Raw genomic sequence first — 25,527 nt, 5'->3', positions numbered from 1 at the left:
CGGTGGGGGGGACTGACTAGGGGTTTGGGATTGGCAAATGCACACTGAGCTATACAGTGTAGAATGACTGGTCAATAGGGATATGCTGCATAGCACAGAGAACTCTATACAGTATTCTGTGATGATCTATGTGGGCAGGGAGTCTGTACATGTGTACATGTATGACTGAATCACTTTGCTGTACAGCAGAAATTATCACAACTTTGTAAATCAACTATATTTCAATAAAATTTTTAAAAAGAAACTAAAAAAAGGATAGTCTAAACTTTAAAATTATATAAAAATAGTTATAGAAAGGATAAGAAATTAAGCTGAATTAGATCAAGAATCTAGAATACAACCTGATATATTTAATTAAGCAAGACATGCCTTACAAAATGTTTTCCTAACACCTGGCAATATCTTTTCAGTAAGGAAAGCATAAAAGTATCCTTCTATTTAGATTTTCTTTTATTTGACTCAAGATGCAGTATTTTATATTATATTCTCTTATTATGGTCATTTCAACTTCTGATGTTCTTTACTTTGTTATACATGAGATGTTTCCATGAAACACTTTTACTTTTCCTCATTGCTGCATAAGGCAATATACCTAAGATTAACTGGTAGTCTGCTAAAATAAAAATATGTTTACGCTTATATTTGTACTTATAAATATTTGAAAATCAAATTAGCTCTTTAGTATCTTATCCTAAACAGCACTATTCATCTGTGATGAGTTATTTTTGAAATAACAATGCTAAAGACATGTTAAATAGATAGTACATGCTACTCTTTACTTAGCTAGAGTGGTAGGGATTTAACATTTAACTATAATTCTAAGAATACTTAAGATATGCTTCAAAAGAAACAAAAAAATCATATCTACATAATATGATCAATCTTACATTCTCTGACAATATTTAAGCTCTAGAAATTTCGGTATTGTTAGAGAAATTAAGTAGAGAAAAAGTGTAAACATTTCCACTAATGGAAAAACAAAGGTCACATTATGTTAATCCCTACTGGATTCATGTTTTGCAACCTAATCTCACAAAATTCCAAGATAAAAATCTAAATACATAATTTTAAAGTTTTTATAATATTTGCTAAAAAGAATTACTCATTAAGAACACTCTCATAATTATAAAAAAGAATAGATATAACGAAATATTATTAGCCTACCAGAGAATATTCTTTTCATCTCAAGATTTAAATCTTTATAAGTGCACAGGATTTTTCTTTTAAAAAAATCCTAAGGAATCCAGAAAATTTTAAAAAACCTGCTCTCAAATTCAATCCATATTAGCAAGAGACAAGGATAAAACAAGATGACTGAAATTCAAAGATAATACAAATCTTATCCATGTATTTCAACTTTCTCCAACAAACCTTTTCCTAAAAATGCTAGCAATTAGCAAGACTGAACAATCTTAGTTATATGCCTTTCCACTAAAGAGCAATGAAATTACCTCAAGAGAGGGCAGGAGGTAGTGATAAAAACAACTATCAGGGACACTATAAGATGAACAAACCATCAGTGTCTGAATAATCAAATTTAATGTATTGCAAAATTCAAAATAATTATATTGTCTTTAAAGATGATGACTAGTGGAGATGTTTTACAGGCATCTTGATTATGACTAAAAAATGTTAGGTACCATGGGAGAGCTTGCAAAAGAAAAAAAATGGATGATGAAAGATTAAAATAATGGCATAATTCTAATAAGCAATTAACGTCAATGGAGATTTGCTGTGGTTTCTGACCATCTAAAAAGATATATTTTTGTATGCAAAAATAATACTACATAATATAATCTGCAAAAACTCAATTATAATATATAATAGTTTTAAAACTAACACATCTAAAACAAAAATCTTGGGGTTTTTTTTTCCCCTTTACTTCTCCAATCTTCCCTGTTAATAGTACCACTATTACTTAAGCAATGCGATCCTCTTCGCTCCATTTTCCCTCCTCAATCACACTTATTTCAACAGCAAATGCTGACTCTACCTCCAAAGATACATCCTCAACCAGACAACTGAATGCAGTGTTGTCTATAATACTGCAATGTTCTGGTCTCCCTTCTTTCACTCTTGCCCCCTACAGTGTATTCTCTGCATAGCAGTCAGAATCATCTTCTGAAAACATAACCCCTATTGTATAACCCCCACCTACTTAAAACCTCTAAAGGTTATCAACTACTCTTATTCTATATGACCTAGTTTCGCCAACCCTGTTCAAGCATTTCCTACTCCTCCCTCTATCACCACAATGATTTAACTAACAACAGCAATCTTTCTGGATGACAAAATTGCCAAGAGCGTTCTCACTGGCCTCTGCAGATGCTGATCTCTTTGCTTACTAAACTCTTCCCTCAGATTATTACATGACTGACTTCCCTTCATTGGGAAACCAGCAAAATGTTTCTTCATATACTATTTAAATTTAATTTATTTAATATTTGTTTACTGACTGCTCCTCTTGGTAAAAATGTAAGCTTCATGAGAGCAATGACTTTCTTTGCCACTATATCCAGAACATCAAGTATACAGAAGGCATTGTGAAATGAACATTCTCATTGCAAACTGAGATAGAAGAGGCAAGCCCACCTGCCCCATATCCGCTACCCATTCTTTTTTTATAAGGGGGAAAAAGGTCTTTTCTTGAACAGGTAATTTAAATAAATGATCTTCGACCATGAAGTAAATTAGTAATCCTACAAAAAGACATTATAAAAGATTTGATTACTTACTCCTAACCCAGTGCTTCTATATGGAGAAAACTGGTCTTCAAGAATGGAACAATTAGATGTCAATGCAAATACATAGCTATTTTCACTGCACATAATATTTGAAAGATTTATCAATAACAAAGTCAATAGTCCCTTTGGAAGAAATCAATTCAGCACTACCAGTCAGAACTTTAACCAAAAAAAAAAGCAAAATCCTCAAGCAACAGTGAATCTTGTACAACACAAGAAAAACTACAACTATATTTTAAAAAAGAGTATCTAGCTGGGTTTGAAAATTTAACAACCTAATAAGCAATATTTGATTATAAAAAGCTCCACTTTAATAAGTCTGTGTTCAATGCTAGTTTATCTAAGATTAAATCTTTTCAAGTATCAAATCAGTTGTGTGACTTGGGCAAGAGCTTCACAATAAAACAAAACAAAAAAATTAAGTAATAAAAAAAGGGGCTGGAGTTCCCGTCATGGCACAGTGGAAACAAATCCGACTAGGAACCATGAGGTTGAGGGTTCAATCCCTGGCCTCGCTCAGTGGGTTAAGGATCCAGTGTTGCCGTGAGCTATGGTATAGGTTGCAGATGGAGCTCGGATCCTGCGTTGCTGTGGCCGTGGCATAGGCTGGCAACTATAGCTCCAATTAGACCCCTAGCCTGGGAACCTCTAATATGTTGTGGGAATGGTCTTAAAAAAAAGCAAAAAATAAATAAATAAAAAATTTAAATTTAAATTTAAAAAGGGGCAAATCAACCAATTCAAGTAATGAGAGAAGGTTTTAACAAATAAAGGGTGGGACATGAGGTTCACAAAAGACTTAGGTCAGTAATTCAAAGTCAGTTAAAGCCTTGAAAAAGTTGGCTTCAATATGTTCAAAGAGGAATGCCCAGGAGCAGAACAAGTCTAAAATTACACATATTTGGCTGTGCCTGCAGTATGCAGAAGTTCCTGGGCAAGGGATAGAACTTGCATCATGGCAGCAACCCAAGCCGTAGCAGTGACAATGCCAAATCCTTAACCTACTGGGCCACCAGGAAACTCCTAAAATGTAAAATTTTTTGAAGGTCCTTCAGAGATTCATGTCCATCTCAAACATACAAAAGACACTTGCCTCATCCCAACATCCCCCAAAGCTTCAACCTTTCCAGGATCAACTCAAGCCCAAAATCTCATCACTAAGTTATCTAAATCAACTAAATCAGGTATAAGTGAGACTATGATTCATACATCACAGGACAAAATGATGACCACTTGTGAAACCAGAAAACAAGTTATCACTTCTAGTATACAATGTCAAGAGAGGCACAGGATAGAAGTTACAGATTTTGCCATTCCAAAAGGGAGAAAATGGTAGGAAGAAATGAGTCACTGGCACCAAGCAATTTCAAAATGCAAAAGATCAATTCCATCAGACCCGGGAATATGGTAGCCTGTGGCTCTACCCTCAAAATCATTCTTCCTTTTTCTTGAAGGGTAGTGCATGTTTGTAGCTGAACAGTGTTATCAACCTGTTTTCTTCCATAGGATTTTATTTATTTTTATTTTTATTTTTTATTTTATTTTTATTTTTATTTTTTATTTTTTTGTTTTTTTGGGGCCACACCTGCAGCATATGATAGTTCCCAGGCTAGGGACTGAATCAGAGCTGTAGCTGCTGGCCTACCCCACTGCCACAGCAACCCCAGATCCAAGTCATGTCTGCAACCTACACCACAGCTCACTGCAACACCAGATCTTTAACCCGTGAGCAAGGCCAAGGATTGTACCTGTGTCCTCATGGATACTAGTCAGGTTCATTACTGCTGAGCCACACTGAGCCACAATGGGAACTCCTCTATAGAATTTTATAAGTCCATTAGCCTTCCCTGATTCTGTCAATCCAAACTGAAAGTGTTTCTGCTAATATAATATTCTCAAAAACCTTGTTGGTCACCCGTGTACGTCATGAGGGTTCATGCACTAGCCAAGATGGTCCTCCATAGAAGTTCCCTGATCTCCATTCAATCCCTATTCCTGGCTTTGTTGAAATTACTGAGATCAGTGAGTCACATGTCTCTCTCTTCAGCAAAACAAGATTATTTAACCACACTCTTGGGTTTCTCCCCAGAGCACACTTTCCCGACAATGAATCTTCTAATTTCAGTGTCTTCTGAATAGGCTAATAATCTCCCAAATTATCAAGTCCTAGATCTTTTCTGCTTAACAGTTCTTCCTTCCTTCAATTTCTTTCTTCCATCTCATGGTTTACTATAAGCAGCGAGAAAACAGGCCACAGCTTCAGTACTTTGGAAAACTCAGCTAAATAACCAAGGAAGTTCCTGCTTACAAGTTCTCCTTTCCACGTAAATTCGGGACACAATTCAGATAGGCTTTCTGGTACTATCCAAAAATCTCCTTTCCTCTAGTTGCCAATAACACATTCCTCACTTCCTTCAGAGCCCTCACCAGAGGTACCATTTACTATTACTATTGCTGTTACTACTATTACTAATACTAGAAGGCATTCCTATTTCTACCAACACTCTGTTTACAACAAAATATGTATTTTCTAATATAATAAAGCCTCCCTCTCCCAGGTGTCTTACTTTGTTCTAAGCCCTCACTAGCAGTGCATTTAACATCCATATTTCTATCAAGAGTTTGCTGGGAGTTCCCGTCGTGGCGCAGTGGTTAACGAATCCGACTAGGAACCATGAGGTTGCGGGTTCGGTCCCTGCCCTTGCTCAGTGGGTTAAAGATCCGGCGTTGCTGTGAGCTGTGGTGTAGGTTGCAGACGCGGCTCGGATCCTGCGTTGCTGTGGCTCTGGCGTAGGCCAGTGGCTACAGCTCCAATTCAACCCCTAGCCTGGGAACCTCCATATGCTGCGGGAGCAACCCAAGAAATAGCAAAAAGACCAAAAAAAAAAAAATTATTCCAGTTTCTATCACACATTTCCAAAGACAGTTCTACAGTTCTAGTTGTTACAGTAGTACCCCACTTCTTAGTATGAAATTGTATTAGTTTCCTGTGGCTGCTGTAAGAAATTACCACAAACTTGGAGGCTTCAAACAACCGAAATTTATTCTCTCAATGTCTAGTGGCAAAATCTAAGTGATATCACTGAACTGAAATCAGGGTGTCAACAGGGCCACAATTCCTCCAGAGGCTCTAGAGAATCTATTCCTTGTCTCTTCCAATTTCTGGTGGCTACTAGCATTCCTTGGCTTGTGGCCACATCACTCTGCCTCTGTGGTGATACTGTCTTTTGGGGGACCATAATTCAGCCTGCTACAGATGCATACTCTTCATACTCTTTGTCTTTATTCTCACGTTTCAAATAATTTTATAATGTAATCAGTTTAATTATCCATGTTCATAAAGAAATATATCAGAAAATTTGGGGATTAGAAATAAAGAGAAATTTATTTTATTATTATTTTTTATTTTTTGGTCTTTTTAAGGCCACATCCTCAGCATATGGAAGTTCCGAGGCTAGGGGTCAAATTGGAGCTGCAGCTGTACCAGCCTAGGCCACAGCAACGCCAAATCTGACCTACACCACAGCTCACAGCAACTCTGGATCTTTAACCCACTGAGCGAGGCCAGGGATTGAACCTGTGTCCTCATGGATACTAGTCAGGTTTGTTACCACTGAGCCGCAAAGGGAACTCCAGCAAGAGAGATTTAAACAGGCAAATTCTACATGAAATACAACTAGAAAATTTAGTTATTTCCCTCCATCTCATTTAACTTCTAGGAAAAGAAGCACTTCTCACATCCATAATAAAAAACAAAAGATGGTAATAAAATGCAACTCTGATCATAAAAGTGAAGGGTTTTATGGAGAAGGTCCACTCAAGAACAGATCAGGCCTAGGATAAGATCACATGATTAACTGGAATGACAGGCAAATAATCATCTCTATTAACTAAATATTAAATAGGTGGTTTTCAAACTACTATATAATAGATTCTCTCCTCCCTCAAACCTTTACATTTTGTTTTATACTCAATTGGAAAACAGTTAAAAATAAATTTATTTCTATTCTTACCTCCACACAGTCAAAGTTCTCATCAACTTTGGATGCATATTCAACACGGAACATTGTTGACAGGCTACCAGCAATATAATATAACAAAATCTTCAGACCCTTGTAACCAAAAGCAGTTTCACTGGAAGGGAGAAAAAGCAGTAATCTAAGACCTGAAAATGAATCTGCAAAGTCATTACAAAGTACTACTTATAAATAAGTTTAACCTCATGGATTGTTTCAAGATTTTAAATTATGCTTATTAAGGACAAACAAAAAACCCCATATTTGTATCGAGATGGTGCCTCAGCTTTCCTCATTTGTAAAACGAGAGAATAACAGCACCTACCTCACGGATGTTGTTTGGGTTAAATGAACAAATTAATACATGTAAACTGCTTACAGCATTGACTGGCACATTGTACAAGTACTCAATAAATATAAGACATTACCATTAGTGCTATTACTGATGTTACTACTACTAGAAGGCATTTCAACTCAGAGAGAAGTAGTGTTAAATTGGTTCCCCGCTAGGCAAGCAGCTAAGACACAGCCCTAGCCCAGTCCTTCCGACTCACCACTTGTGCCCATCATCAACATCCAGACCTGCCAAAAGTGGTGATAGCACCTATCTGATTACACCCCACGGATGAACTCACAGGCAGATTTGGAGCTGCTGTTCTTTTCTAACCTAGCTCCCTGGCATAATGGGTTAAAGAATCCAGCACTACCACAGCTGTGGCTTGGATATGATCCTTGGCCCAGGACCTTCATATGCTCTGGGGCAGCCAAAAAAGAAAAGAAAAGAAAGGAAACAAAATAAATAATGGGCAAATCTACAAAGACAGAAAGGAAATGAGTAACTATCCAATAATACCTAGGGCTAAAGAGGGCAGGGGAAAGAGAGAATGTTTGCTAATTGGTTATGGGAATTTTGGTGGGAGTAATGAAAACATTCCAAAATTGGTTGTGGTAATGATCTCCCATAACTTTCAATATTCTAAAACCATGGAATTATACATTTTAAAAAGCTGAATTGGGAGTTCCCAGGTGGCTGAGAGGGTTAAAGATCCGACATTGTCGTTGCTGTGGCTATAGTTGCAGCTATGGCGCAGGTTTGATTCCTGGCCCTAGAACTTCTGCACGCTGCGAGCAAGGCCAAAAAAAAAAAAAAAAAGTTGAATTGTATACTAAATTGTTTTTTAAGTGAATTTTGAAAGAAGGAGTGTTGGAGTTCCCATTGTGGCTCAGTGGTTAACCAACTGGACTGGCATCCATGAGGACACGGGTTCGATCCCTGGCCTTGTTCAGTGGGTTAAGGATCCGTCGTTGCCATGAGCAGTGGTGTAGGCCGGCAGCTACAGTTCTGATTAGACTCCTAGCCTGGGAACCTCCATATGCTGTGGGTACAGCCCTAAAAAGACAAAAAAAAAAAAAGAAAAGGAAGGAAAAAAGAAGTAGTGTCACCTCCAGATTTCTCTTTAGGCTACCGAAACAAAATATGAGCAGTGTCCATTCCAAAACTCTGAAAAGTTATGTGTAGTAAAAAGGAGTAGCAATGATACTATGATCAAGATCAATGTCATGTTTGGGCTCTAAGATACAGGGTTGTCATGATTATATGACTGTCATCTATCTACCTTAGAGGAGGGGTATGCAAGCATACCACTTTTAATGCCATGCAAAATAGACAAGTATGCAAGATGCCATTAAGAAGCAGTATTGGAGTTCCCATCGTGCCTCAGTGGTAATGAACCTGACTAGTATCCCTGAGGATGCAAGTTCGATCCCTGGCCTCACTAGTGGGTCAACAAGGATCCAGTGTTGCTGTGAGCTGAGGTGTAGGTCGGAGACATGGCTTGGATCCCACGTTGCTGTGGCTGTGGTGTAGGCTGGCAGCTGCAGCTATGATTCAACCCCTAGCTTGGGAAGTTTCATATGCTGTGGGTGTGACCCTAAAAAGACCAAAAAAAAAATAGTATCTGTGAAACTACATTCTTCCCGCTAAGATATTACCACAGGAAGAGATTTTAATAGAAGCAAGAAGAGAATAAAATAAATAGCTCCTTAACAGATCCAAAGAGAAAGCATTCTTATTTTTATGATGTAATAAAAACTGTTTAAAATATAAAAGCTTAAATTTTGGCATGAATCAAATAAAATAGGGTTAATAATATTTAAAGCACACAAAATGACTCAACTAATATATTAAGAAATTCTCAAGAAATTTGTTCCGTAAAGAGACAATTTAAAAACATATTAGATAATGTCCAAAATGTTGAAATAATGCATAGGGAAAATAGCTAGGAAGGGGAATATTGTATTTATTTTTCTTTTTTTTAAGAGCCTCACCAGCGGCACATGGAAGTTCCCAGGCTAGGGGTCAAATCAGAGCTACAGCTGCTGGCCTATGCCACAGCCACAGCAACATAGGATCTCAGCCATGTCTGCAACCTACACCACAGCTCCTGGCAACACCGGATCCCCAACCACTGACAGAGGCCAGGGATTGAACCCGAATCCTCAGGGTTCCAGCTGGGTTCGTTAACCACTGAGCCATGAAGGGAACTCCCTTTTGCCTTTTTTTTTTCCTTAGGAAGGGGAATATTTTAAATGTCAACTATGTCTAAAAACCCTTTCCTATTAAAAAACAAAACAAATGAAAATGGCTGACTCCAGAACTAGTAGAGAAAGGTGAATGTGGAACATATTATAATATTTGAAAGTAACATGTCCTCAAAATAATGATGGTGATATATTAAAAGGACTCAAAATCAGTTTGAAAGAGTAGCCACTTGTTCAATTTGGTATAATTTGAGCATCAAAATTACTAACAGTAACAAATTATAACCTCTTAAGTTAAAAAAAGAATCCTTTTCTCCCCCCTGTTTTTTAGGGCCACACCTGCAGCATATGGAAATTCCCAGGCTGAGGTCAAATTGGAACTGCAGCTGCCAGCCTACACCACAGCTCACAGCATCGCTGATTCCTCAACCCATTTAACAAGGCCAGGGATCAAACATGCATCCTCATGGATACTAGTCAGATTTGTTTCCAATGAGCCACAAAGGGAATTTCAAAAAAAAAAAAAAAAAAGAATCCTTGAGTCTATTCTGATATAAACAAAAATATATATATATAAGGGGAAGAAAAGCTCTTCTTTATAATAGAACACCAACTAATAACTGTTGAAGGTGTGACAGAATTAGAAAATTGCCATTTTACAATGATAGTAAAATACTGACTCAGGCAAAAACCATGAAAACATTTAATTAATTAATTAATTAATTAATTTGTCTTTTTAGGGCCTCTCCCGTGGCATATGGAGGTTCCCAGGCTAGGGGTCAAATCGGAGCTGCAGCCGCTGGCCTGTACCAGAGCCACAGCAACACTGGATCCAAGCCACGTTTGTGACCTACACCACAGCTCACGGCAACGCCGGATGAATAGATTTTAAAGTACTGGGTGAAAGTTTGATGGGAAGCAGGATATTTTCAGTCACCAATTACATACAAATAACAACAACAAAATACGCTGTTAACCTTAGAGTGGAGAAATTAGGCAGATACCACTAAACTTAGTGACCCAAGTTAACTTAGCCAACAATGGGGCAAACTGACATCATGGACTTTCTGTTATGACACACTGAGAAGGACACATAAAACTTCTGTTGCGGTACTACAAAAGTACGCATTATCTGAATTTAATCATGAAGAAAGAAACAGTAAAACTATCCCAAAAGGAAGGTTTGCGAAACTAGCTTATTCCCTACAACACGTCAATATAACGGAAAACAAAGTCTGAGGAACTGTTTCAGACTAAAGGGGACTAAAGAGAGATGACAGCTAAATATATTATGTGATTCTAGACTGGATCTGGGGGAAAACTGTTGCAAAAGAATTATTGGGAATCAACTGGCAGAGTTTGAAATGTGGATTAGATTTTAGAAAATAGCACTGTTATCTGCTAAATTTCCCGAGTTTTGATAATTCTACTATGGTTATCATCCTTGTTTTTAGGAAATACATACTAAAGAATTCAGGAGTAAGCGATCAAGATATTTCTGCAACCTACCCTCAAATGGTTCAACATATATCAATATATTTATATGAGAGAACAATTAAAGCAAATATACCTAAATGTTAGTAACTGATGAATGTTGACAAAGTATATACAGAATACTATTCTTGCAACTTACTGCAAATTTGAAATTTTCTTCAAAATCAAAAGCTTTAAAAAAAAAGTATTCTAGGTATTACTATTCTAATAATGTAATAAAGGTATAGGAAATTACAGAATTGCACTGAATATTCCAGGATGTATCTTTACTTTTATTTATTTATTTGCTTTTTACAGCCGCACTAGAAGCATATGGAAGTTCCCAGCCTAGGGATCAAATTGGAGCTACAGCTGCCAGCCTACGCCACAGCCACAGCCATAGCAACTCAGGATCCAAGCCATGTCTGCAGCCTACACCACAGCTCACAGCAACACCCGATCCCCAACCCACTGAGCAAGGACAGGGATCGAACCCACAACCTCATGGAGCCTAGTCAGGTTCATTAACTGCTGAGCCATGAAGGGAACTCCCAGGATGTATCTTTAAAGTTGCTTTTCAGGGAGTTCCCATCGTGGTGCAGTGGTTAACGAATCCGACTAGGAACCATGAGGTTGTGGGTTCGGTCCCTGGCCTTGCTCAGTGGGTTGGGGATCGGGTGTTGCCGTGAGCTGTGGTGTAGGTCGCAGACGGGGCTTGGATCCCACGTTGCTGTGGCTCTGGCGTAGGTCGGTGGCTACAGCTCCGAGTGGACCCCTAGCCTGGGAACCTCCATATGCCGTGGGAGCAGCCCAAGAAATAGCAAAAAAAGACAAAAAATAAAAAAAATAAAAATAAAAAAATAAAGTTGCTTTCCAAAATAAATCTATAACAAGAACCTACTTCTATAGCACAAGGAAATCTACTCAATATTCTGTAACGACCCATATGGGAAAATAATCCAAACAAGAACAGGTATATGCATACGTATAATTGATTCATTTTGCTATACACCTGAAACACAACGCTGTTAAGTCAACTATACTCCAAAAACTTTTCTTAAAAAAAGAAAAGGAATTTCTCTTAATTGCTTATTTATTCGTAACAGAATAAAACTTGAGCTTTCCAGCTTTAGGGGAATGTAATGTAGAAGCAGTATCGCAAAATGGTTGGAAAAAAGCAGTAATTATGAACATGGGCTCCATACTCTGAAGGACTGCATCTGAAGTTTAGCTATTCATATGCCCTTAGACAACTATCCAGTTCCACCAAAGTTAATGTTAGAAATGATAATACCATTGCTAAGATTATGAGAATTAAGTAAGATAATGTATCTACAGCACTAAATGATAGGTATTATATAGTAAGTAGATTAGTGCCTCAGTGTCAAAAATGCCATTCTTACATTTAAAAATAACTTAATGAAAAATAACAGTAAAGAAAATCCTGACTTCTAAATTTTAACAAAAATGTGTTTTGCCATACTAATTTGATAAACACCTTACTAAGTTACTTACTCATCCCCAAAGAGTTGATGGGTATATTCAGGAAAGAAAGTTCTAATGTCGTTCTCAAGATCTTCAGGAAAACGAACTGTTTAAAAGAATACAAAATATAGAGATATTAAGGATATTAAATTAAAAATATTAAAAGTGACAGGTATTTCCATTTCAAAAATTACACTATAACTAGGATACAGCCAACATTTTTCTTACTGAAAATGTCACTTTTCCATTACATGATTTATAATGGATTTTCATGAGACAAACAATGAAAATTAGAATTTACTTTGAGTGCTTCAGTGTCAAAACCCTACTGATTCTAATTAGAAAACTAGATATGACAGAGGTATCTGACATTATTTTTCTGTTATGTATACACAATGCAAATAGTATAAGAAATCAAAAAAGGTACTCTGAGATAAGAAAAGCTACAGTATCAAGAAAATGAAAAACAAGTGCTACAGGAAACATTCTGAGAATGAGCATAATCTGAGTTTGATGAAGCTCATTCATCACCTCATTCTCTATCACTGCAAGATGATGATTATGTTGTACAAGTGCTGATAAAAGTACTGAAATATTTTTGCAAATACTGCTTAAGTGCCCTCTAGCATATTTTAACAGTTTTATATACCCAGCAACAGCTACTTAAACCCCTCTGTCTCCCACATCCCTGAGAATACTCTGTACCCTCAACTTTAATTTCTACCAATCTAAGATAGAAATGGGTATCCTGGTTTTATCTGCATTTATTATGGGTACTGATATTACTGGACTTTTTCCCAGTATAATTTATTTTATGAAGAAAAACTTTACAAAAAAAAATCCTCTCAAACAGTTGAAGAATTAAAAGATGACTGTAGATTAAAAAGTTTCCAACACTGTCTTCACAAAGCAGATCATTTACAAGTGCCAAAGTATCATCTGGCAGATTACTGATTTATAGAAGGAAAGATAATCTTTTCACTGTAGTCAACATCTTTACAAGTGATCAAACTTAGAATCACTGTGGAGCAGATTAACATTATGTGCCTAGTTTCAATGCAATATAACACATATAGCACCATGAAGATTTCTTACCAAAAAGTTTTATTCCAGCTCTAATCCAGTTTTATATCTTTCAATTTACAAGAACTATAGAAGGTAGGGGAACAAGTTAAATACTACCAGAAGGAAATAGACAAATCAAGAATACAGATTTGTTTAATAATTCTAAACAATAACTTTACTGTCCAAATAAATTAATGGTATAAAGGGGAAAAGTTCCATGGATGGGACTGTTTTGGATTAAAAGAGATTAAAGAGGAGTTCCCGTCGTGGCGCAGTGGTTAATGAATCTGACTAGGAACCATGAGGTTTCAGGTTTAAGTCCTGACCTTGCTCAGTGGGTTAAGGATCCGGCGTTGCCGTGAGCTGTGGTGTAGGTGGCAGACGCAGCTCAGATCCTGCGTTGCTCTGGCTCTGGTGTAGGCTGGCAGCTACAGCTCCGATTAGACCCCTAGCCTGGGAACCTCCATATGCCATGGGAGCAGCCCAAGAAATGGCAAAAAGACAAAAAACAAACAAACAAAAAAGAGATTAAAGAAACAATAAAAAATAATGCATGATCCCTGACTGGATTCAGCTTTATTTATTTATTTAAGCACAAGACTTCCTAGAACCAGGGAAAGCAAAAAATTAAATTATACCAAAGAATTACCATTAATTTTCTTAGGTGTGATAATGGTGTTATGGTTATACATGTTAATATTCTTCATATATTCAGTCATGTGCTATGAGCAAACTGTCATGATGTTCAGAAACCTATTTTCAAATAATTCAGCAAAAATACACATATATTAAAGCATATATGGAAAAACATTAATTGCTAAATCTAAGTGTAGGAGATACAGAGAGTATTATCCCATTATCTTAACTTTCCTGTGTTTGCAAATTTTTATAATGAAAATTGAAGGGAAAAAAAACAAACCTGGGCAATAACAGCAAAATGCTAAGATTTCAAAAAGCTTAGAGATTTGGAATCATAGATATCCATTAGTTTGCTGTATATCTTTTGTATGGATTTCATAATAAATGAAGTAACCTCAATATGTCTAGACTCATTAACTTAAAAATTCCCAACTACTGCATCTCTAATATTTAAAAATGTTTGGAAGTCTATAGAAATTATTAAAAATTAATTTCAAACTACTGCTTCTAATGTATATAGCACTTTGGTAATAATGGGTAAAGAAACAAGTATAGACAAAAAGACACAAATAATGAACAAGAAAAGTGTCATAAGCTTAGTTATGATAACTATTTCTATAATTTGGATCGGCCCTCTTCCAATTTGGATAACCACTGTTATCCAAATTAGTGAGGTTTTACTATTTTAACATGGAATTTAGTCCACAGAAGATAGGAACTAAAAGAAAAAGAAAGCAGGAGTTCCCACTGTGGTGCAGTGGGTTAAAGGATCCAGAATTGCTGCAGGTGCAGTATGGGTCACAGCTGTGGCTCAGATTTAATCCTACCTCAGGAACTTCCACATGCCATAAGTTTGGGCATTAAAAAAGAAAAAAAAAAAAAAGACTAATATACCAAGGTTACAAAGCTGGTAAGTAATGAGTTTAAGGCTGAATCAACCTGACATATATACACATATAGGAGAACACATACAAAGTGCAGTTACATCAGTAAATCAAGAGAATAAACAAGCAAACAAAATATTAAGCAAGAGGAGGAAGATGAAATAAATTATAAGCATAAAATTGGTTTATATAATTCTTAAACGTTACTGACAAATATTTGGTGACAGAGGAAAATATTCATAATGTACATGCAGTTAAGTGAAGAGAGCATGACATTGTGATGTCAATTTTAGAAAATAATATAAATGACTATATGATTTTAAAAACTAGAAAAAAAATCCCAAATTATAATACAGAAGTAATTATGCTGTGAGATTAGGCTTATAGGTCATTTTAATTCTTATATTCTTCTACACTTTTCAAAATTTCTGCAAAATATCCATTATTTCAATAGAGAAATATAAAAACTGAAATAATTTAAAATAAGCACTAGAGTTCCCTGGTGGCTCATTGGGTTAAGGATCCAGCACTGTCATTGCTGTGGCACAGGTTCAATCACTGGCTCAGGAACTTCCATATGCCACAGGTATAGCTGTTTGAAAAAAAAGAACCCAAATAAATAGAAAGACATTCTTGCTATTAGAAAGACTCAACAATGTAAGGATGTTGATTCTTCCTATATTAAACTTAAATTTTAATAGGATCTCAATTTTTAAAAAAATAAACAAAACACTTCTTTGGAACTTGATAAAATGTTCATTTAGAAGAATAAACATTAGAGGAAACTTAGGAAAACGTAAGAGCAATGAGTGGGACCTAGTCACACTATATATTAACCACAAAATTTACTGTAATAGTATACTAATGGCTCAGGGGGGAAAAAAGGCCCCAGAGTAAACCCAAGAATATATATAATACTTTAGTATCATATAATAAATTTCAGCAGTTCTCCTGTAGTGTGGTGGGTTAAGGATCCAGTGTTGTCAGTGCAGCAGCTTGGGTCGCTGCTGTGGCATGGGTTTGAGCCTGCCTTGGGAAATTCCACATGCCATGGGCAACCCCCCCCCACCCCTGCCAAATAAAATTAAATAATTATTGAAAAGACAACAAACTGGCAAGGAGTTAACTGGCTAAACTATCTGGAAAAGTGGAAAGCTGGATTCCTACCCTATGCCTTATCGAAATTAAGATTCAAAGAATTCAACTAACAAAATTAAAAAAAATTTTTTTTTTAATTTTTTTCGTCTTTTTGCCATTTTCTTTGGCCACTCCTATGGCATATGGAGGTTCCCAGGCTAGGGGTCGAATCGGAGCTATAGCTGCCAGCCTACACCACAGCCACAGCAATGCAGGATCCGAGCTTCGTCTGCAACCTACACCACAGCTCACGGCAACACCGGATCCCCAACCCACTGAGCAAGGCCAGGGATCAAACCCGCAACCCCATGGTTCCTAACTGGATTCGCTAACCACTGAGCCACAACAGGAACTCCTCAACTAACAAAATTTTTTAAATAATTAAAATAATAAACCTTTTCGTAATATTAAAGCAGGGAGAACCTTTTTATAAGTCACAGTGAAAACTCATAAAAGAAAAAGAAATTTCCCTGAAAAAGTTTTGGAAGTCCCCACTCTGATGCAAAGGAAACAAATTTGACTGGTATCCATAAGGATGAGGGTTCGATCCCTGGCCTCACTCACTGGGTTGGGATCCAGCATTGTCATGAGCTGTGATGTATGCCACAGACATGGCTTGAATTCTGCATTGCTGTGGCTGTGGTCTAGGCTGGCAGCCTTAGCTCCGATTAGACCCCTACCCTGGGAACTTCCATATGCTTCAAGTGAAGCCCTAAAAAGCAAAAATAAATAAATTAAGTAATTTTTTAAAAAAGTTTTAACTTCTACATAACAAATTTACCAAAGTCAAAACAGGGAAAAAAGGAGTTCCCTTGTGGTATGGAGGGATTAAGGATCAGGCATTGTCACATGCCTCAGGTGTGGCCAAAAAAAAAAAAAAAAAACCCAGGGAAAAAAGTATCTGCAACATGCAATAAAAGAAAGACTGATTCTTTTAGAACATGATTCTTTTTTTTTTCTTTTTCTTTTTCTTTTCTATGGCATGGCATATGGAAGTTCCTAGGCTAGGGGTCAAATCAGAGCTGCAGCTGCCAGCCTACACCACAGCCACAGCAACACCAGATCTGAGCTGTATCTGTGACCTATAACACAGCTCACACGAACGCTAGATCCTTAATCTACTGAGCAAGGCCAGGAATCGAACCTCATGGATACTACTCAGGCTCATTACTGCTAAGCCACAAAGGGAACTCCAGAATGTGATTCTTTTAGAATATGCTTCTCTTAGAATTAAAAATCAATTTTAATTATCAAATCAAAAAAAATGGTCAAAAACAGTGGGAAAAACTCAGAAAATAATAGGTGTTTGCAAGGATGTGAAGAAATTGGAACTTCTGTGCATGGATAGTGGGATTGTAAAATGGAGCAGCAACTGCTACCTAAAATAGTACAGAGGTTCCTCAAAGAATTAAAAAGAAAATTACAATTATAATCCAGGAATCCTACTTCTGGGTATGAATCCAAAAGAATTAAAAGCAGGATCTCAAAGAGATATATGCACACCCACAGTCATACCAGCATTATTCACAACAGCCCAGAGGTGGAAGCAACTCAAGTATCCATAAATGGATCCCAGGGAGTTCCCATTGTGGCTCAGCAGAAACAAATCTGACTAGCATCCATGAGGATATGGGTCTGATCCCTGGCCCCATTGTGAGCTGTGATGTAGGTCGCAGATGCAGCTCGGATCTGGCATTGCTGTTGCTGTGGCACAGGCTGGCAGTTGCAGCTCTAACTGACCCCTAGCCTGGGAACTTCCACATACTGCAGCTTGCCCCTAAAAAGACAAAAAAAATAAAAAAACTTTAAAAATTAAAAACATAAATGGATTAATGAATAAACAAAATGTGGTATTTTTTATATATAATGGATATTATTCAGCCTTAAAAGGAAGAAAATTCTGCCAGGTGCTACAATGTGGATAAATCTTGAGAATATTATGCTTAGTGAAATAAGCCTGTCACAGAAGACTTCCACTTATATAAGGTATCTAAGGAATCTAACGTAGTCAAATTCTAGAAACAAAAAATAAAACAGTGTTAGAGAGGGAAAACAGGGAGTTTTTTTAATGGGCAGTTTCAGTTTTGCAAGATGAGAAAGTTCTGGAGATGAGTTGCACAACAGCGTGAATATACTAAACACTATTGAACTGCACACTTAAAATGGTAGAAATAGTTAAGTTTTAAGTCATGGGGTTTTCACTACAATTGCAAATTAAAACAGGAAGGTACAACTCAACAGCAAAAAAAAAAAAAACAAAAAAACCCAACTGTAAAATGGGCAGAAGACTTGAACAGACATTTCTCCAAAGACACACAGATAGGTAACAGGCACACGAAAAAATGTTCAACATCACTAAGTCTTAGAGAAATGCAAATCAAAACTACAATGAGGAGTTCCCGTCCTGGTGCAAAGGAAACGAATCCAACTAGGAACCAAGAGGTTGTGGGGTTGATCCCTGGCCTTACTCAGTGGGTTAAGGATCCAGCATTGCCGTGAACTGTGGTGGGTGTAGATTGCAGACATGGCTCGGATCTGCCATTGCTGTGGCTCTGGCGTAGGCCGGCAGCTGTAGCTCTGATTAGACCCCTAGCCTGAGAACCTCCATATGTCGCTGGTGTGGCCCTAAAAAGACAAAAAAAAAACAAAAACAAAAAAAACCCCCAAAAAACTACAATGAGGTACCACTTCATACCAGTCAGAATGGCCATCATGAATAAGACTACAAATAACTGGGGGAAAAATGTAATTGTAATGTATACATGTAAGGATAACCTGACCCCCTTGCTGTACAGTGGGGAAAAATAATAATAATAATAATAAAGTAATAAAAATAGTGTGGGGAAAAAAAAAAGACTACAAATAACAAATGCTGGAGAGGGTGTAGACAAAAGGGAACTCTTGTACACTGTTGGTGGGAATATAAATTGGTACAACCATTATGGAAAACAGTATGGAGGTACCTCAGAAAACTAAATATATAAACTACCATATGATCCAGCAATCCCATTCCTGAGCATATATCCCAACAAAACTTTCCTTGAAAAAGACACATACACTCGCATGTTTATTCCAGCACTATTCACAATAGCCAAGACATGGAAACAGCCTAAATGTCTATCAACAGATGAATGGATGAAGAAGATGTGGTATATATACACAATGGAATACTACTCAGCCATAAAAAAGAACAAAATAATGCCATTTGCAGCAACATGGATGGAATTAGAGACTCTCATTCTGGGTGAATTAAGTCAGAAAGAGAAAGACAAATAAATACCATATGATATCACATATCTGGAATCTAATATATGGCACAAATGAACCTATCTACAGAAAAGAAACTCATGGACTCAGAGAAAAAACTTGTGGCTGCCGAGAGAGGGAAAGAGTGGGATGGACTGGGATTTTGGGGTTAATAGAAGTAAACTATTGCATTTGGAGTGGACAAGCAATGAGACCCTGCTATATGGCACAGGGAACTATAATAATTTATGATGGAACATGATGGAGGATAATGTGAGAAAAAGAATGTATATATACATATATATAAAAATAACTAGATCACTTTGCTGTACAGCAGAAATTGACAGAACATTGTAAATCAACTATAATAAGAATTTATTTAAAAAAAAACAAGCTACATTTCATCCATCATAGGGGTAGGATTTTTTTTAATGAAAATATGCAACATTAACTAGGGTATTGTTAAAAAGGCAATCTTAAAAAAAATCTGGGGTTAGAGTTCTGGTCGTGGCTCGACGGTTAACGAATCTGACTAGCATCCATGAGGACTCAGGTTCAATCTCTGGCCTTGCTCACGGGGTTAAGGATCTGGCGTTGGCATGAGCTGTGGTGTAGGTCTCAGAAGCAGCTGAGATCCCACGTTGCTGTGGCTGTAGCATAGGCCAGCAGCTATAGCTCCGATTGGACCCCTAGCCTGGGAACCTCCACATGCCATGAGTGCTGCCCTAAAAAGCAAAAAAAAAAAAAAAAATCTGGTATAATAAGCATAGGTACTTCTTGGGAAGGCAATTTAGCAACAACTGCTAAAGTAGAATATGTTCATATACCTTTGATCTAGCAAAGTAAGTGGTTCTTAAACAGAGATAACTTTACACGAGACCCTCAGGGGATGTGGCAATGTCAGAAGACATTTTTCACAACTGGAGGGAACTGTTACTGGAATCTACTCAACAGACCAGCGATGCTGCTAAACATCCTAAGACGTACAGAATAACAAAGAATTACCTAACCCAAAATGTCTAAAGTGCTGAAGTTGAAAAACTCCAAACCAGCATTTCAGCCACACATTCTATGGATCACATACACCAGGATATTTACTGGAGAATTACTTTTTTGTCTGTTTTGTTTTTTAATTTTATGGCCCACACATGCAGCACATGGAAGTTCCCGGGCCAGCAACCTAAGACACCACAGATGTGGCAATGACAGATCCTAAATCCACTGCACTGGGTAGGAGATTGAACCAGCAATGCCAAAGAGACAAGCCGGATCATTAACCCACTGTGCCACAATGGGAACTCCTGCAGACAAATTCTTAACCCACTGCATCACAGCAAGAACTCCGAGAATTACTTTTAATAGCAAAAGAGAAGAAGCAAATCTATCGATAGAGAATACTTAAATAAGTTATGATATAGTCAAACCATACCACATAATTTAAAAGAATGAGGAGACTCTATATGTAGTTACAAGTAATGATATTCAAGACACTGCTAAGCTAAATAACAAACAGCTTTACAAGAGGTGCCTGGTTTATGAAAAAAGAAAAAAAACCTAGATGAGTATTATGTTTTTTGTTCTTTTCAATGGCTGTATCCCCAACATATGGAAGTTCCTGAGCCAGCGATTCAATCTGAGCCACAGCTGCAACCTACACTGCAGCTGTGGCAATGCTGGATCCTTTAACCCACTGTAGGCTGGGCCAGGGATTGAACCCATGCCTCCACAGTGACCCAAACCACTGCAGTTGGATTCTTAACCCACTAAGCCACAGCAGGAACTCCAGTATTAACTTTTTAGTGAGGCATCAGGTCATTGTTACCTTTTCTGTATTTGTTATGTTTGCACTGCTTTAAATAAAAGCAGCTAACATTTATTGAGAATTTTTAAGTCAAGTTGTTTAAGCACTTTACCTGTATTTAACCTCATATTTAATCTTTACAATCACTATAAAGTAAGTACTATTAACCCCATTTTAAAGATGTGAAAATTAGGAGTTCCCTGGTGGCCTAGCAACTAAGAACTTGGCACTGTCACTGCTGTGGCTTGGGTTACTGCTGTGGCTTGGTCCCTGGCCCAGGAACTTCCATATGGTGTGGGCACAGCCTAAGTAAATAAATAAATAAAGTTTTAAAATTAAAAAAAAAAGATATGAAAACTAAGTAATGGAACCAGATTTCATGCACACACAATTATTTTATAAACAGCCTTACTGTGGTGTAGTTTACATAGCATACACTCAATTGTTTTAAGTATACAATTCAATGATTTTTGGTAAATTTAGAATTGTGCAACCACTACCACAATCTAAGTTTAAAACACTGCCATCACTCCCAAAAGAAATCTCATGCCCATCTGCAGTCATTCTGTTCCCATCCTCAGACCCAAGCTACCACTAATCTTTCTGTCTCTATGGATTTGCTTTTTCTGAACATTTCATACAAATGATCACACAGTATGTGGGGGGGGAATGCCTGATTTTTTTCACTTTAGAATGTTTCTGAGGTTCATCCATGCTGTAGCATGTATCAGACCTTCATTCCTTTTTTAATGTAAAATAGTATTCCAACATATAGATATACCATACTTTGTTTGACTACATACCAGTTGACTGATATCTGGGCTATTTTTTGGCTCCTGTGAATAATGTTGCCATGAACATTCATGTACAAGTTTTTGCATGGACATACATTATCATTTCTCTTGGGTTTCATTTCTCTAGGTATTTTGGGCTATCTAGGAGTTGCATTGTTGAGTCATACTGCAAATACATGTTTTAACTCTTTGTTGCCATCAGGAATACATGTTTTTCCACATCCTCACCAATACTTACTATTATTTTCATAAGCAAAAAAGTAAAGGTAAAAATTTTTAAGATGCTGAAACCACTTATACCTGTCACATTTTGCCACATGGTACTGTCTATATGTAAACTCTGCCGCCTCTCAAACAGCTACCCACTCCATGACATAAATCAAGACAATAAAATCTGAATGTGTCCAATAAGTGCAGAAAATTAAACATTAAACTGCAATAAACAATATAATACACTATACAAATGAGTGCAATAAACTGCTCTTACATAAAATTCTACTTCAAAATTTAAAAGATTATATATACACACATAGTACATACTACTACTACTTAGAAAAGGCATACATACCTAATTTTAGTTCAATTGCTGTGTTGGTATTACATTTGTATTCTGCAAGTTTCTTCTCAACTGCACTCTTGTATTCAACCAAAAATTTCTCCATAGCACCAAATCCTGAGAAAAAGGTTTTTAAAAAGTCTCGTTGGAAGTAGTTAAATGGTCAAACCTACAAATAGGGTTCTTATTAGAAGTGGAATAGAGGTAAGACTTAAAACATGTGAATAGATCACAGATCTCCATATACTCCTAGGTAAATGTACTGAGTGTGACTGTCTCATCATAAAACTGAAAAAACATCACTTTTGAGATACAGGCTTATGAACTAGACCTGCTTTACATAAAAGAGTAAACTTGAAAAATAACATGACAGTCTACTGACATTTCTGAATATTTAATGCTAATATAAAAATACCTGCTAGGATTTACACCTAAGTAGCCTTTTTAAAACAAATATAAAAGGATGCCATTGCTCTACTAAGAATCTAAGTGAGAATGTATTTATAATACAAGATAGCATTTTATTTCGATATATTAGAAAAATTCTACCTGGAGTACTTCCAGATCAACTATTACAAAATCAACAACTAATAATGCATAGACAGATTATCTCAAGAAGGATACACAAGAAACTGGTAACCACTGTTACTTCTAGGATAAAAGAGAAGGAGTGGGGACAGGGTTAGGAAAGAAAATTTTAAATGTATTAACAAAGTTTTTTTTTAAACTATGTGCACAAAGTCACAGACTACTGGAGTACCGAAATGATCTCACTTCACGTGGCTACCCATCAACGTAATAACAATTAACAATGGAATAAATCATCATCAAGAGAAACTTTCAAGCAACAATGACAGTAAATCACCTGAATGATCACAAAAATTAGGGCAAATTCAAGAAAAAAAGGTGAGCAGAAATAAAAAATGGGGTACAATGACACACCATAAACCTCAGTAATTGAATAAAAGCACATACCCAGAACATGGGCAACACCTGAAGCAAAACAGATAAACGGTTTGGAGTCAATTGTTTGATTCAAACCAGGCTCCACCATTTACTTACTAGATCTGTGAACTACAACACATTAGTTTTCTTCTCCGACCCCAGTCATAAATATTAGTTTAATCCTCACAATTCTATAAGACAAGTAGCTACTATATCAGCCCCATTTCATACTCAAAAGCTCAGGCTTTTAGAAAGAGATCCGGTTGCTTAAAGGGCACCCAATTACCAAATGGCGGGGCTGAGATTCAAATTTAGGCATAACTCTTATAATAGGTATACCCTGTGCAATACACATCCCCCCAACTCTGTTACTGCACCAGTGTATCCCCAAATCCTACAGTCTCTATCTGGTAGAAGAGCCCTTCCTTAAACTTCTGCAGAGCTCATGCCTGTCAATCCAGCACATCCATGAAAGTGTACTGAGACTACTATGAAGGCATGGGGTAAAAACTGACTTGAAAAGATATGTAATTGGGGGGGAAAAGCAAATACATCAAAACAGTCTTAATACACGTAAAAAATAACGGAATTATTAATCTATAGAATAAACACAAGAGAATTATAACAGGCACACCCTAAAAGAGAAGTTTAGATGAAGGAAGAATGCGAGAATCACCTTTCTCAAAGGAAATCTAAATAGATCCTAGGAATACTAAGGTGTGAGAGATTAAGGAGACCATAACGAGACAATCAAGATTCAAATGAGAGCCTCAAGTCAGGGCAAGGCAGCAATGCAGTAGCACAGAAGCTGACTGTAGCGGAAGGTGGAGGGAGAACTGGAAAAAGAGGGTCTGAGCATTAAAGTCAGCTGGCGGGAATAGAACCAGACCAGTAGCAGAGGCAGCAATGGGCAAGGGGAACAAGAAGAAAAACAGGCCTCCAGGCATCTGGCACCTTACAAGCTCAATCGCGACGCTTCCTCGAGGCCTTTTCGGCCCCCGCAGGCGCCGAATTCCCCCCAGAAGGCGCAAAACCCAGAGCCGTTGGGGGCGGGGGCACGAACCTCGGAGACAAGAAGCTAGGCTAAGAGTTCCGCGCTTCAAGGCTAAAACAGGCCTTCTAGAACCCAGGCTAGGGCCCGAAAGTTCCAGGCGGGCACTGTCACCACCGTCTCGGCGTTCTTTCCCAAACCTGCCCTCCCCCTCCCCTTGGTAAACTTTTCCCGGGAACTTACCCGCCATTTCCGAGCTGCGAGCACCCGCGGCCGAGGTAGGACGAATCAACCCGCGCGCTCCCTGGCCGGAAGTGAGCGCACTTTCTGACGCATTTCCCCCGCCCACCCTTGGCAGGTCGCTGGCCAATGAGAGGAGGACGTTTGAGGCGCGGCATGGCGGAAGCGCCTCGAGAGGCGGGGCTAACGCCGCCGAGAAAGCTCCGATGGTTGCCTAGCCACAGCGAGCTCCACCAGCCCATTTGCAGGCCTGAATTGGGGGCGGGGGCTGCAAAGGGACGTTCTCTGCTGAGGCGCTCGCTGGCTCGAGGAGTTTCTTTGATGTTGATTTGAGTAATATACATACCTTATGGCTGTTTTCTGTTCCTCCCTAATGATGTTTTGGAGACTGGTAGAAAAACTTTCCCTTTGGCCTGGAGAGTAGATCACAGCACCTGAGCCCTAGTTTTACAGGTAAAATATAGGGATTGAGTTTTACTTGTGGGAGAAATTTTCAGTTGTTTTGTGTATTCCTGTTTTTGCCAGAAATACTTATTTAACATCGTTTTTCTTTTCTCTCATGTTCTTTTAACAGTATGTACACAGGGTGATATTTAGGTACTTGTCTTTCACTTTTTAAGATTATTAGGCAGCAGTTTAGTGCACCGAAATTGCTACCTAATAATATCTCAGGTTACCTGTTCTGGTTCTCCATGTTTCGAGTCCTCGTGGCCTAAACCACATCACAGGATGCTGCCTGATTTGGACCATATGATTCGTTAGTATTTAGTAACTGCTGAAAATATTTGACCCAGGGAATAAAACGCTGTTTAGGTATCCACAAATACTTCCACAATGTTGTCTGTGTACAAAATGCCTTGTCTCAAGAATATTGGTTAATAGGTTTTATAATGATGATACTATAACTAAAGTGGACCCTTGGGATGATAATCTAGAACTAATGCACTCCCTCATTTTAATGATGAGGAAA

The 25,527-nt window shown here is 37.6% G+C and overlaps 1 protein-coding gene across 1 annotated transcript in view; it reads right to left on the bottom strand.

Annotated features, from left to right (window-relative positions):
• HAT1 (histone acetyltransferase 1) overlaps positions 1-24,649 on the bottom strand; it is a 57,066-nt gene extending 32,417 nt beyond the window's left edge. The window contains exons 1-4 of the mRNA XM_047772881.1: positions 24,561-24,649; positions 22,394-22,498; positions 12,290-12,365; positions 6,758-6,878 (exon numbers count right to left, since the gene is read on the bottom strand). Of these exons, the coding sequence (XP_047628837.1) occupies positions 6,758-6,878; positions 12,290-12,365; positions 22,394-22,498; positions 24,561-24,567 (309 nt within the window). The 5' untranslated portion in view covers positions 24,568-24,649. The remainder of the gene's footprint in view (positions 1-6,757; positions 6,879-12,289; positions 12,366-22,393; positions 22,499-24,560) is intronic.
• Positions 24,650-25,527: the final 878 nt, after the last annotated feature.

This window comes from Phacochoerus africanus, chromosome 3, assembly GCF_016906955.1.
Source record: "Phacochoerus africanus isolate WHEZ1 chromosome 3, ROS_Pafr_v1, whole genome shotgun sequence".
Classification (NCBI taxonomy): Eukaryota; Metazoa; Chordata; class Mammalia; order Artiodactyla; family Suidae; genus Phacochoerus; species Phacochoerus africanus.
Note: the sequence above shows the minus strand (reverse complement) of the source record. Positions and strands in the feature narration are given on the sequence as shown.